This window comes from Vigna umbellata, chromosome 1 (genome assembly GCF_029865625.1).
Source record: "Vigna umbellata cultivar VRB3 chromosome 1, Vumbellata_1.0, whole genome shotgun sequence".
NCBI classification, from domain to species: Eukaryota; Viridiplantae; Streptophyta; class Magnoliopsida; order Fabales; family Fabaceae; genus Vigna; species Vigna umbellata.
In genome coordinates, this window is record NC_142165.1 from 90,629,508 (window position 1) to 90,645,114 (window position 15,607).

At 39.0% G+C, this 15,607-nt stretch overlaps 1 protein-coding gene across 1 annotated transcript; it reads left to right on the forward strand.

Moving 5' to 3' along the window:
* The first annotated feature begins 12,264 nt into the window (after window positions 1–12,264).
* On the forward strand, window positions 12,265–15,258 carry LOC124826005 (putative LRR receptor-like serine/threonine-protein kinase At4g37250). The gene is made up of 2 exons (XM_088104696.1): window positions 12,265–14,235; window positions 14,403–15,258. Exons 1-2 carry the CDS (start codon window positions 12,642–12,644, stop codon window positions 15,089–15,091), a joined length of 2,283 nt encoding a protein of 760 aa, XP_087960822.1. The 5' UTR covers window positions 12,265–12,641; the 3' UTR covers window positions 15,092–15,258.
* Window positions 15,259–15,607: the final 349 nt, after the last annotated feature.

Here is a 15,607-nt window from a genome sequence, read left to right on the forward strand (position 1 = left end):
TAATTATAAGTTTTTTTTCGATATATTTCATTTTAAAAAACGCAAATCTTAACTTTATGAAATCAAATAGGTTTTTATTATACACAATTTATTATTTATCCTCATTTTTAATATTTATATTTATTGTTTATATTTTTACACAAGAATATTTAACTTTCACTTCTAGGTGTTGAATCGCACAAATTCTTAAAATATATATTATTTTGATATTAAATAATTAATAATATCATGTTTTTTTTATTCAAATTTTTTCTTTTTATAAAAAATTATTTAATTAATATTTAGAATAACAAGAAAGTGACTATGCATAGAAGTACATGTGTACCAGTTTTAGTATAGGATGAAAATGACACAAAAAAGTTTATAATCATTAATAATAAAAATATTAATGAAAATTAATTTTTATTTGATCATATGGATGAGAATGGTCAAATTTATACTCATATCATTTTACTTTTTTTTGGAATGTGGGTCTTGTAAACAGTAGTTTTTAAAAATTGAGGTTTGTTTAAGATCCAAACTATAAAAACTTGTACTCATAATAAAGTTAAAATTTGTAAAACCTTTTTAAAATTCTAAGTCACACGGTGTTTTCAACCATTTCATTAATTCAAACACTTATGTCTTTTACTTTTCTACCCTTCTTTTTACATTTTATTTGTTTGATATTTCTCATCTTTAAAAATATTTTTAAGCGATAAATTATAAAAAAAATAACTTGAGACCCATGATAAAAAGATTTATACGAAGATGAAAATTCTTATAAAAATGTCTATTTTTAAATAATTATGAAATTATATTTATTAAAAAATACTATTAACACTACTTATTTTTTTAAGAAAAAAAGTCAAACTAATGCGATCAAAATATGAATTTAAAATTTAATAATTTCATGTAGTTGAACTTTGAACAACACTAATAAAAAATTATATAATACATGCAATTAATATTAAGAAAAGGCAATATCTTAATTTAGCTGTACTACAATGCATTAAAAAACTTTACACTGCTAATAAAAGTTAAAAGTAAAAGACTGACTATAATACTGGGTTTTAACATTTAATGCATGATGGTACACCATATTCTCTGATAACATTAATAAATTTACATCTAATAACACTAAAATAAACGAAAAATAAATAAATTTGTTGACCGGTTTGAATTAGTTATGATCGCGATTTTATTGTCGCTCACTAATTCACTAAAGTTCTCTTTAATTCACCGAACAAGATTTACCAATTTTCTTATTGAACAACAGCTCTAATCCAACTTTCAAACATAGCTTTCATGTTCCAATAATATGATGATTTACGCATAATTAATTCTTAAATCATGCAAATCAGATCCTATATCCTGGAGTAATTACAAATTGATGACTGAGTTGATTTAAAACTTAATAAAAAAAATAGACAACTCTATAGCATGCATTTTAGACTTTTGATAATAATTTACTTATGTGGTCATAATCGACTGCAGTACATTACTTTTATTCGTTTTCATTTTTTGTGTGTACACTATGTGTTTAAATATAAGAGAATACAAAAGCAGGAGTGGTTGAATAACTTCTACTTTTTAATTTTTTTTAACCTCTTTTAAAAGCTTAGAAGAAAAATAAATACACTTTCTAAATATTAGCTTTAGAAAAGGCAAATAATTCACTTCTTATCTTTCTAAATATTTCATTATCCTTTTTTAGAGAAGAAATTACACTTAGAGAAGATTATTGTTTTAAAAAAAAAATCTTCTTAAGTTGCCATCTCATTTACTCTTTTTTATTTTTCTTACCCTTCTCTTTTTATGTTCAAAATATTAAACGAATTGTTCGGGATATACCCATTTATTTCACTATATTTAATGATTACCGAAAATTATCTTAATTCAATTATCATCATTAAGTACTTCTTATTTAATATTTGAGGAACATCACACTTCAGCTCCTTAGTCAATAATATTAAGTTTGCAACTTTTGAAACAATAATCCAAAAATAACTAATTTGAGTCATACGTTCTATATTAATTAGTAAAAGAAATGTGATAATAGTTTTGTAAATAAGATATTTTCTGTATTAATTACTCTATGCTCAACATAGTAAGAGATTTGGCGCTTTAGTTTTTGTTTTATTTTGTTTAGTTACCTTATGTTTATTTTATAACAGTATGTAATATTAGATAGTTTAACTTATAATGGATAATTTTATTATTATAATTATTTTGTTCGGATGTAACTATTTAAATATATTGTGATTATCTGACTCAAATATTCTAATTTTTATTTTAAATTTTGGGTTGATGTTAAAAAAAGTAATGTAAACATCATATATTATCATGCTCATAACCAATGTAAAAACCAAATGTTTTTTTTTTTTTATATTGGGCATGATATCAATTAGTGTAAAATGTTGAAACTTCATCGTGTCTTATACTCACATAAAAAAGTACTTAAAAGTGATGTAAATTTGACCCAAAAAAATGATGTGAAACACAATTTTTCAGTGGAGTAAATAAAGAAAATATACAAAATCTAAAAAGGATGAGAAATAAATCAAAATCTACAGGTATTTTGAGAACTCAACCCGATTTTGAATGGAATATTTGCATTAACAAAGTGTAAATATACATTTATGTAATAATCAAAATTTTAAATTAAGTTGGATATTAGAATGATAAGTTTAAGCTTAATTCACTCTTATTAAATTATTATGTAAGGTGAGATTTATCTTCATTATATATTATCACTATTATAAAAAAAAGGGTTTTGACGTAAGTTATTTTTTACCTTTAATGTCTGTCAAAACATCGACGTCATATTAAGAGACGTCATTGATAATTTATGTTTATGTTTTAATATTTTTATTTGTTTTTGATTTATCACATGTGACTAATGCAAAAAATACTTTTTATATTGACTAATTGTATCAATTATAATTCATTAGGTATAAAAAGTGGTTCGATGACATAACTGTAAGGTAGTATAACATTTATATAAAAATTAGATTTGGTCTTAATTTTAAAATAGACAAAATTGCTCAATTTTAAAATAAATTGGGATTGAATTCAACAAAAATAACAAATATAGAAACTAAATTAAATACAAGACATTGACACGTAACACTGACACATGTCACTAATCCTGACATGAACATTACTATTATAACGTGACACAATACTTGACACTTAGATAACTTTTTTTACATTAAAAAAACTAAAAAGTAATTAATTTTTTTTTAAAAATCACAAACTAACATACATTGTATTACACATTAGTAAAATGGACGAAATTAATTGAAAAAAAATTAAGATTTTACTAAAAAAAATTTGATTTGAATTGACAAAGTCAAACAAAAATATAAATAAATTAATATTTTAACGATAAAATAAATACTCCTAGTCCGATTGCCATCTCTCACCTCCAAAGTCTAAGAAACAAGGAAAATTGAACCCTGATTTTATATTAAAAGTAAAATCTACTTAAGTCTAAAGTGTGCTTATCAAGCCTCAAAACTTTATAAAGGAAGAGATTTAAAATTCAATAGTTTTGTACTAATGAATCAAAAACAACTAACAGATTATTTGCCAACCTATGATAATTTAGTTGTTTATCTTCGCGGCTATAGAGTTGTGTACTCGTAAATCAGTTACGAATAGCCTTTTTGCTTTTGTTCGAGACTAGAGGATTTTATACTATTAATTAAATTATTTACCAACTTCTATGTAACCTTAATCCTGATGTAATATTAGTCAAGGTATTTCTAGACCTTCGAAATTATTATTATTATTATTATTATTATTATTATTGTTATGTAGTAAGGATATTTATGTAATAACATAAATATCTTAGATATTTTAGACAGTTAAAATATCAGTCAAAGCCACTAACCACACTTTTAGGTAAGGTGGTTATTATTATTTTGCTTATAAATACAGTGACAGGACCCAAGTCCAGGTACGTTCTCTTTATGCTCTAGAGATCCTGAATAATATTTCAGAGCAGTATCCAATTACTCTCTTCTGAGCTTTAGCTCCATGATTCACATCTGACTTGAGCGTCGGAGTATCTTTGCAGGTACCTCCCCCTCTCTTGGCGAGTATGAAGAGCAACAATTGAAGAAGTCCAAGCATCCCAGACAACCAGGTGTTATGTAGTAAGGATATTTATGTAATAACATAAATATCTTAGATATTTTAGACAGTTAAAATATCAGTCAAAGCCACTAACCACACTTTTAGGTAAGGTGGTTATTATTATTTTGCTTATAAATACAGTGACAGGACCCAAGTCCAGGTACGTTCTCTTTATGCTCTAGAGATCCTGAATAATATTTCAGAGCAGTATCCAATTACTCTCTTCTGAGCTTTAGCTCCATGATTCACATCTGACTTGAGCGTCGGAGTATCTTTGCAGGTACCTCCCCCTCTCTTGGCGAGTATGAAGAGCAACAATTGAAGAAGTCCAAGCATCCCAGACAACCAGGAGCAACAGAGACACACAGGAAGAAACACACAGGAAAATGTACCCCGAAACATTTTGGCGCCCACCGTGGGGCCGAGTGTCATCTCACAAAAACCACAAGAAGAGCACTCGGCCTCAAGAAATCACCTCTCCGGATAAAGCTACTCCAACAAGATGGAACTGCAGCATCGTTCTCCCCCTGAGCCATTAGTGCTACTGTAAGCACCGTTTGCGAAATTGTGCCTCTTTACGGGTCAGACCCAGCGTAGAGAACGCCTCCAGATCAAGTCCGTCCATCAGCCTCCGTCACCGAACACCACCGTCACAGGGGAATCATTAAGTCATCTCCATCACCTCCCAAACATGGTCACGCTGATCCTGCGACAGTGACGGAAACCACCCACACCAGCACCTCCATTGACGCCACTCCTCAGACCCCAAAGCGCGCAATCAAACCCAACCCAGATCACGAGTTTCACGAGCTCGTTCATCATTTTCCTCGGAGACCTTCATTCATATCTGCAAAGAGGAAACGGTGCAAATCAGAACTCATTCATTTCCGCCTTCACCACGGAAAGACCATCCTTACTCCCTCACGCTTTAATCATCAGTTATGAAATCCCAAATCTGTGAACCCCTCATGCGGGTCTCGTAGCAGAAGCCACCAAACTCATCTTCCATCAGCAAATCGCACCCCTTGAAATCACACCCCTTGAAATCATGCGGGTCAGAACCAACGCCCACAAACCCAGATTTTTCTTCCAAAGCAATTAACGAGAAGTACCCCTACCCAGTCACGCACACTCGCCAATATCTCCGCCCAAACCGGCCGTCACCGGAGCTCTTCCCCTTCTCCTCTCTCGCGTGCGAGATTTTCTCTTTGCCGCGTCGCTGTCTGAAGGAGTCCTACCATCACAAGTCGCGGCTGAAGCCACCAAACCAGGGCCACCGCCATTCGTCAAGGTCGTCACCGGCCGCGAAATCAGGTTCCCCTTTTTTCTCTTCTCGTTGCGCGCGAGAAGTATAGTCTTCTCCTCCATGAATCGACTCTTCGGCAAGCTCAACCACTGTGCCGGCCAGGGTCGCCGCTCTCCCTCAACCAACCCCAATTCGTAAGAACGGGAACAATCTTCTACAGTTGGTGATGAGCCTGGTCCGCAAAGAAGACCACCACTGCCATCACTCACGCTCTGATCACAGGGTCACGGTTCATCCACCAGACTTCAGTTCCTGCCTCCTTAGAACTTAAGGATAAGGAGGCACATCAGAAATCCCTAATTTCCCAATTTCCACAAACCACAATCCCCAAAATCGGAGAACAGAAACCCTAAATCCCCAAATTGAACTCAGTTCCAGCCATGTCATCAGACTCGCCGTTTGCGCGGAAGATTCCCACCCGAAAGATCGCCAAACTGATCGCAGACCCATTCTCCACGTCTTCCGCAAGACTCGCTCCACCCACGCGTCATTCAGTTTGGCCTCCACGTCATCCAACCTAATTTCTATTCCTCAAATACTCCAGCGTTCGACCTCGACTTTCGGCTTCGAGGACGCTCGACAATCACTATGTACGAGCGTCCCAACAGTCGGCCTCAACAACTGGACGAGCGTTCGTCCATCCTTTTCAACAAGCGCTCGTCCAACCATTTCAACAATGAGTGTATACGAGTGTCGAAACGGCTAACGTTCGGCCTAGAGCGTTCGTCACGTCGCTCATCAATGACGATCGTCTTGAACCGTCCCTAATTACGTTCGTCTTGGAGCGTCCCTAGCTCAGCCTCAAGTACGACATTGACGTTCGGCCTAGAGCGTTCGTCTCTTCGTCAAGGACGTTCGTCCTGAGATGCCCCGCAATCAGCCTTGCGTGCGTTCGGCCTTTCGTTTTCGAGGACGTTCGATCTCTATCGCTCGACCAAACTTCAACACGAGCGTTAACAAACCGCTCGACAAGCCATATGACGAGCGTTCAAAACGTCCTCGCGCCCAGCAGCTCGACACTCCACTTGGTTTAGGCCGCTCTACAAATAATGGGACGAACGTTCAATTCATCCACAACGTTCGTCCAATTGGTCCAAAAAGTTCTGCCACGCGTACACCAATTACGTTCGTCCTGGAACGTACGCCAACTACGTTCGTCCTGAAACGTACAACAATTACATTCGTCCTGGAAGGTCCCCCATTACGTTCGTCCTGAAACGTACAACAATTACATTCGTCCTGGAAGGTCCCCCATTACGTTCGTCCTGGAACGTACGCCAACTCCGTTCGTCCTGGAACGTACGTCGACTACGTTCGTCCTGGAACGTACGTCAATTACGTTCGTCCTGGAACGTACGCCAACTACGTTCGTCATGAAACGTCTTGTACTCAGCCTACGTCACTGACGTTCTTCCACGCACTCGGATTTGAACGCTCGACAACGCCATTGGACGAGCGTTCGAGCAATCAGACGTTCGTCGCGTTCCAGTTGTCAGACGTTCGTCCTCGCCCTTGGATTCGCACGCTCGACACTCAACGTGGACGAGCGTTCAAACAGAAGACGTTCGTCCTCAACCTTAGGAGGCCAACGCCCGACACTCAACGTGGACGAGCGTTCCAGCTATCAGACGTTCGATCTCGCCTTCTTGAACGAACGCTCGACAATCAAAGAGTACGAGCGTTCACACAGCCGGACGTGCCACCTCGCCTCCTGGACCGAACGCTCCACAATCAATATGGACGTTCGGCCTAGAGCGTTCGTTATTTCGCTGATCATCACCGCTCGGCCTCGCAGTTGGCCTCTACTGCACGAACATAACTCCAAACGAACGCTCTATCATTCGAACACCACGGTCATTCGACCCAACCCATGATCGGCCAGACGATGTCAATGACGTTCGTCCTGAACGTCCATTACTCAGCCCCAGGTTCGTTCCGCAGTCCGTCGCCTCAACAGGTCGGCCATCAGACTCAACAATGTTCGTCCACTCGGATCTGCAAGCGCTCGTCCATTCAATTACAGCTGATGCTCGCTTTGGTCGTCATTAACATTCGGTCCAGAACGTTCCACCGTTCGCTCGTCATTAACATCCAGCCACTCCACTCCAATGACGTTCGTTATATTGGCATCAACGTTCGGCCATTACATTTCTCGGACGTTCGTCCTCAAGCGTACAGCATTCGGGCTAACGGACGTTCAGCCATCAGGTTTGCAATTTGACCAAACGGTCTCACTTATATACTCAATATTATTTCTTACAGAGCAGATAAACATATCTTGTACATAAAAGCGGACACTTGAAAGCCGATCATCCTGAAGTACTTCTAAACCCCGCAGATGTTCGCCCAAGAACACCCACGTGCATAAAGGGATACACTCCCGCTGGCCGATGTTCGCCCTAGAACACCCAGGTGCATCAAACAACACATGCATAAAGGGATACACTCCCGCTGGCCGATGTTCGCCCTAGAACACCCAGGTGCATCGAACAACACGTGCATAAAGGGATACACTCCCGCTGGCCGATGTTCGCCCTAGAACACCCAGGTGCATCGAACAAAGGGACACACTCCCGTTGGTAGATGTTCGCCCCAGAACACCCAGAACATCAACCGCTCGACAATCCATGGACGAGCGTTCAAGCAGTCGGCCGTTCGGCCTCAAAGGTGTTCGCCCTTTGGTTTCAACCGCTCGACAATCCATGTACGAGCGTTCAAGCAGTCGGCCGTTCGGCCTCCCTTTGGTTTCAACCGCTCGCCAACTCATGTGTATGAGCGTCCATTCAGTCAGTCGTACAGCGTCAACGCTCGACCTCAACGCTCGACAATCAAATGTCAACGAGCGTCCACTCAGTCAGCGTTCGACCTCAACGCTCGACAATCAAATGTCAACGATCGTCCACTCAGTCAATCGGTCGACCTCAACGCTCGAAAATCAAATGCACGTCAACGAGCGTCCAAACATCGCTCGACATTCCGTTTCAACGAGCGTTCCATAAGCGCTCGCCAATCCGTATCAGCGAGCGTTCAAACATCGCTCGACATTCATGATTAACGAGCACTCAAGAAGTTGGCCGTTCGGCCTCAAATTTGTTCAACCTTCTGGTTTTTGCCGTTCGTCTTCGCCTCCTTTTTGTCCATCAAATTCCTTACTTGCACACGCTCTCTAATTACAGCGAAGACAGCCTCCATCAAACTCATAAGTCCTAGAGTTACCACGTTCATAAAACGGAACGGTTAACTCGGACTTGGGGGGCATGTTATGTAGTAAGGATATTTATGTAATAACATAAATATCTTAGATATTTTAGACAGTTAAAATATCAGTCAAAGCCACTAACCACACTTTTAGGTAAGGTGGTTATTATTATTTTGCTTATAAATACAGTGACAGGACCCAAGTCCAGGTACGTTCTCTTTATGCTCTAGAGATCCTGAATAATATTTCAGAGCAGTATCCAATTACTCTCTTCTGAGCTTTAGCTCCATGATTCACATCTGACTTGAGCGTCGGAGTATCTTTGCAGGTACCTCCCCCTCTCTTGGCGAGTATGAAGAGCAACAATTGAAGAAGTCCAAGCATCCCAGACAACCAGGTGTTATGTAGTAAGGATATTTATGTAATAACATAAATATCTTAGATATTTTAGACAGTTAAAATATCAGTCAAAGCCACTAACCACACTTTTAGGTAAGGTGGTTATTATTATTTTGCTTATAAATACAGTGACAGGACCCAAGTCCAGGTACGTTCTCTTTATGCTCTAGAGATCCTGAATAATATTTCAGAGCAGTATCCAATTACTCTCTTCTGAGCTTTAGCTCCATGATTCACATCTGACTTGAGCGTCGGAGTATCTTTGCAGGTACCTCCCCCTCTCTTGGCGAGTATGAAGAGCAACAATTGAAGAAGTCCAAGCATCCCAGACAACCAGGAGCAACAGAGACACACAGGAAGAAACACACAGGAAAATGTACCCCGAAACAATTATTATTATTATTATTATTATTATTATTATTATTATATTATTATTATTAGAATCAAGAGATGTGTAATTCATTAATAAATGCTAGTGGAGGATGAATCAAAATGTACGTGAGTTAGCCCTGGACAAAATTTATAAAAGCAAGAAAACCAACCTTATCGTATGTCTCGTTTAAGGGCAGAATTTTTTAAGGACAACTATTATTCTCAAGTCTTAATTACATTTAAAATTTGTGCGATGCCACGTGGTGATCAATAAGGTGACTATGTCGACCATGTGCAAGCTTCTTCTGCAAGCATCTCTGTCGGAATTCTGGGAGTTGCAATTAACTATTATTATATAATTAGGCACTAGCGAACCCTAATTTTATTCAAAATCACATTAGAAGATCTTATCCCATATAATAATTTGGACTCAATTTTTCTATCTCAGTATCTGAATCCTATATCCTCTATTTAACTTGGGCGAAGTAAATAAATGCATATGTTACCAACTTAGATCATGCCTGCATGTGTGAGTGAAGTCATAAAAGTCTGAATTAATGTTAAACAAAGCACAAAGATAAATTGCCAGTGAGAAACAAGCCTTGGTCAGCCTGGTGTTGAGAATCAGCCACCAAGGACTTCAATCCAAGTGTCCAATCTCACGTTTTGTTTAATATTTGTTAGACTTTGGACTAGGTCCTTTCCTTTGACGTGTTTTTAACCTTACTTTCTTCATTGATTTTCGTTTCAACTATTCATTTTCATTCTCTCCCTTTACATCATTATCTGTTAAAAATACACGGTTGCTTATCAACTGAAAAAATGACAAGGAGTTTCAAGATTCAATGAGCTAACTTGTTTGAGAAGGAAGAAACATGATCCGTTCATTGGGGGAAGCGAAGATGTAAATAAAAGGCTTGTGAACTGCATTCTTTTTGCTCCATGTTGATGAAGAAAAGGTAAAAACAAACATTATGTTGCCAGGCGCCACTAATCAGTAAAGTGTTATATTCCTCAATGAATAGTCAAATTTCCTTTTGGCCCTTAATCATTGAACACCAACTTAAAGGCATAGGGAGCACAATCTTTTCACAAAGTTTTAGATCACCTAAAGATGTCTCCAATGAAAATTATGCATTTTTTCATTCTCTTTTTAAAGTTTTTCTTTTTCCTCTTAGCATGGAGTTGGTAGATTACTAAAAATGTTCACTAATCTTTGCTTGAATCTTGGATGGGGTTGGTTGAGCATAAGCATAGATGCACACGTTACTTTCATAGTTTAGTGGAGTATGATGGGTGTGCTTGTTTGATCTAATTACCATGAGCGTTGGTTTGTTGCATCTTATTAGATCATCTATCGAGCGTCCATTCTGAGCTTTCTTGAAGCAATTGTTTTTTGGTGATCTGCCATGACCCCAACCTTCTCCATTCTTGCATCTTTTCTTCTATACGGAAAGAGAACGTGTATTAAAGAAAAGCAAAACGTATATGCTTTAAGTGCCCTTTTAACCTTTTATCCTTATAGCAAAGAATAAAAGGCTTGATCTTAATGAAAAATAATTAAAGGAGCGTTTACTATTAATAGGCCCAGAAAGTAAAAGTCACACAAACTTTAGTCTACATCATGTTTGTGAAATTTCCACCATTTAAAGCAGGTACAAGACCTTTTGAATCTCGTGTTTGATTAATTTTTAAAAGGGCAATTAAATGTCTACTTTGGTACCTTTTTGGATTTTTAAATTAGAGGTCAGTAAAGCTGACAACAAATGTTAAAAATGCAGGAGCCAAGCTAATAAAGAACAAGATTACAGTTTAGGTGATAATGCGTTCCCATGTGTGATCTGAAACCCGATCAATCATCCATGTTTGGTTCCTTATAATGTCTGAAACGAATAAGCTGTTCTGTACTAGGCTGCAATGCAAGCCCAAAATTGTGACCTAAAATTCAGATTGGTGCTACCTTGCAATTGCAAATAATCTAATCGCGAATCTACAGTATCTGCCATTGTTTCACAAAAGATGTATACAGACAGAAAGGGGTCCGTTTGATTTTTTGTCCACCGTCAAAATGAGGATGCCTCTTCCTTAGACTTCTTGTACTATATAGAATATTATTTTATTATGATCTAGTGCCAGTAGAATTATCTGCGAGCAATCTTCATCAAGGTCATGGATTATTATGGTTCATGGACAACTGTGAGAAAAAAAACAAGACTGTTCCCACGGTCATTTGATGTGGTACTATGTATTTACTGTCCCCCTAGATAATTAATGGGGCCATATCTTCTCGTTCTCGCGGTAATGAAATTCAATGCGAATGGTCCTTCATACATGCCATCACGCACGCCTATATTTTTCGTGACTGCCACTCAAATTTAAAACTGGGGACATTGAATTGAGATCAAAGATCAAAATTTTCCCAATTTTTTTCGCTTGAATTAATTAATCTAATAACGACGACGACGTTGCGACGGATGGTAGGATTATGTTTTTGGGACCTTCAATAATGGCACGAAACATAGCTATATGTTTTTCCGATAGATAAATTATTACATTGAAGAAAGATACTGTTGTTATTTCTGTTTCTCTTTTTAAAAACATTTTCCATTGGTTCTCGGTCTTTTTTGGCGAAGGTGAAAATGATGGTATCCAGTGGGAAAAGATAGACTTGGTTTGCCGTAGAATTGAATTGTTTTGATTTCTCCCATTCCTTAACCAAAACAGCAATAAAGAAGAAAAAACAAATGACAGCTTGTCCATTTAGGTAGAATAAAGTAGCCAGTTATTTTAATTGGTAAAGCTTTAATTAAGAGTAATATTAAATAGTGAACAGACGAAGACGTAATTATATTGACACAGGAATTGGATCATTGGAGGGCTTGTGAAGTCAATCAGGCAGAAAAAGGTTTGCATTAACTAAATTTCCAACTTCACCTGCATGTCTAGTAGTAGTAGAAAAAGATGCTATGCACAAGCATCGCTTTACATGTAGTACTAGGAAGAGAGAGAAGAGAAGTGATTAAGCAATAAACTATTTGGAGTTCAACCATAAATCGTAGCAAGCAGCGTAGGAGCATATTTGTAAGAGGTTCCGTCTTTGGTGAGCTGTGTATGTCCTTCAACCATTTTTTTTTTATATTCCATCCATCCACATGGCCTTCCGTCCCATCGCAATAAATCACCGTTACACCTTTCCCTCCTCTTTCTCCCTCCGTCAGCAATGTGGGATTACTCTGTAAAATCATGACTCTCTTCTGTCAACCTCTCATAATTTCGCTGCTTCTTCTCCTCGCTGTTAACCACTCTTCTGGCCTCACTAGAGACGGCGTTCTGTTGCTTTCTTTCAAGTACGCTGTGCTCAACGACCCTCTTTACGTCCTCGCTAACTGGAACTACACTGACCAGACACCGTGTTCCTGGAACGGCGTTTCTTGTTCCACCGTACCAGCCACGAACGGTACCGAGTACCGCGTCACATCGTTGTCGCTTCCCAATTCTCAGCTTTTGGGTTCAATTCCCTCCGATCTGGGTTCCATTGAACATCTTCAAGTCCTAGACCTTTCCAACAACTCCCTCAACGGCTCTCTTCCTTCTTCTCTCTCCCAAGCCTCCGAGCTTAGGTTCCTCAATCTCTCTAACAATTTAATAACAGGGGAGGTTCCCCAGTCCATTCCCCAGCTTCAGAATCTCCAATGCCTAAACCTCTCCGACAATGCTTTGGCGGGAAAACTGCCTCACGATTTGTCCGACATGCACAACCTAACTCTGGCTTCCTTCAAGAACAACTACTTGTCAGGTTTTCTTCCCAGCGGGTTGAGAACGTTGCAGGTTTTGGATCTGTCTTCAAACCTGTTCAACGGGACTCTTCCCGCGGATTTCGGCGGAGACGCCATGCGTTACATAAACATCTCCTACAACAGATTTTTCGGCGAAATCCCGATGGAGTTCGCAGCAAACATTTCCGGAAACGCCACCGTCGACCTTTCGTTCAACAACCTCACCGGCCAAGTTCCCGACTCCGCTGTGTTTTTGAATCAGAACTGGAAATCTTTCTCCGGTAACGTCAACCTGTGTGGAGAACAAACGAAGAATGTGTGCCCTGTTCCTTCTTCGTCGTCCTCTAAACCGAATATTTCTGCTCCTATATCTCCTCCTGCAATCGCGGCAATCCCGCGGACGTTTGATTCTTCGGCGGCGCCTAGGGGGAAAAAAGGGAGTGGTCTGAAGCGAGGAACGATTATAGGAATCGTTGTGGGAGACGTAATTGGGATAGCGATCCTTGGCATGATATTCGCGCAGGTGTACCGGTTGAAGAAAAAAAAGGAGGTGGTGAAGAAGGAGGCGGTTGTGAGGAGTGGAAGTGGTAGTGAGAGTGAGAGTTCGTGGGAGTCTAGAAGGTTTATGAGGTGGTCGTGTTTGAGTAAGAGAGCGGAAGATGAAGAGTGTTCAGAGACAAGAAGCAGTTGTGATAGCGAGGTGGAGGGGCAGAAGCCAAAGGGTCCTCAACAGGAGGAGAAAACGGGGACTCTTGTGATTGTGGACGGAGAACGACAGCTTGAACTGGAAACGCTCCTGAAGGCTTCTGTGTACATATTGGGTGCGACGGGGTCCAGCATAATGTACAAGGCTGTCTTGGAAGATGGTATGTCCTTGGCGGTTCGGAGAATCGGGGAGAGCGGTGTGGAGCGGTTCAAGGACTTCCAGAACCAGGTTCGACTTATTGCTAAACTGGTGCACCCTAATCTGGTTCGCATTCGAGGCTTCTACTGGGGACACGATGAGAAACTCATCATCTATGATTTCGTTCCAAACGGTTGCCTTGCCAATGTTCGTTACAGTAAGTCGTTTCCATTTTCCTCTGATGCTTTGCTCGCTGTTTTACATCAAAATAATTTCTTTCTTGGTTTCTATGTTTTTCTCAATGCATTTGGTGCACCAACTTTGGTCAATGTTACGTTATTTATGATAAAAGTAAAAAATTGTGTGCTTGGAATGTATAATCAGGGAAGGCGGGCACCTCGCCGACTCATTTACCGTGGGAAATCAGGCTGAAGATAGCGAAAGGGGTGGCACGTGGACTGACTTATCTCCACGAGAAGAAACACGTGCATGGAAACTTGAAGCCTAGCAATATTCTGCTGGGCAATGACATGGAGCCCAAGATTGGAGACTTTGGGCTTGAGAGGATAGTCACCGGTGACACCAGTTATAAGGCTGGCGGATCGGCGCGTATTTTTGGGAGCAAGAGATCCACGGCCTCCCGGGACAGTTTTCAGGACATTACCTATGGGCCAAGCCCGAGCCCGAGCCCGAGCCCTAGTTCCATGATGGGCTTATCTCCTTATCATGCTCCCGAGTCGCTGAGGAACCTGAAGCCTCACCCCAAGTGGGACGTGTACTCTTTTGGGGTCATGTTTCTTGAGCTTCTAACGGGGAAGATTGTGGTTTTGGATGATACGGGCCAAGGGCCTGGGGTTTTGACGGAGGATAAGAACCGGGCCTTGCGTATGGTTGATATGGCTATCAGGGCCGACATGGAGGGGAGAGAGGAGGCCCTGTTGGCCTACTTCAAGCTAGGGTATAGTTGTGTGTCTAGCGTTCCACTTAAAAGGCCTTCAATGAAAGAGGTGCTACAAGTTCTTGAAAAGATCTCATCCTCCTCTTCTTCCTCCTCATATTACTATAGCGTCTAAATCATGATTTGTCACAGGGATTTTTGTAGAAAGAAAACAAATAATGTACTTATCATTGACTAATAGGTTTTTGTATTTGATTCAATGTTGCGTGTTCTAATTGTGCTCTCTGTTAATTCATTTGCTAATTTTCAAGAAATATATTCTATCTTAATTTCTTTTTCTAATCCAACTGTTCATTAATTGTTTATTTTCTTACATATGAATACAATGGTTCTTGCAACCTAACTTTTCTAACATAAATGATGTTGGACCAACTTTTGGTAAACAAGCAAATTTCACATCTACTTAATTCTTTCTATTAAATTAAAATCAGCTTTCTTTATTTCCTTTAATTGGATTCTGATAAAAAGAATGCAAATCAACTATGTCAACGTTACTTTAGATTATATAGTTAATTAGTGATTTCAAGGTTTAGTCCAAGACGTGCAACTCAGTTAAACGTTTAAAGAGAAACATTCTTGTTTACTGTGTAAAACTCGAACAACATTGTTTTCTAACCCTTCTGATTCAAAG

Coding starts and splice junctions, on each gene's coding strand:
- LOC124826005 (XM_088104696.1), top strand. CDS start 12,642: ATGACTCTCTTCTGTCAACCTCTCATAATTTCGCTGCTTCTTCTCCTC. Junction 14,236..14,402: donor CCTTGCCAATGTTCGTTACA/GTAAGTCGTTTC, acceptor ATGTATAATCAG/GGAAGGCGGGCACCTCGCCG.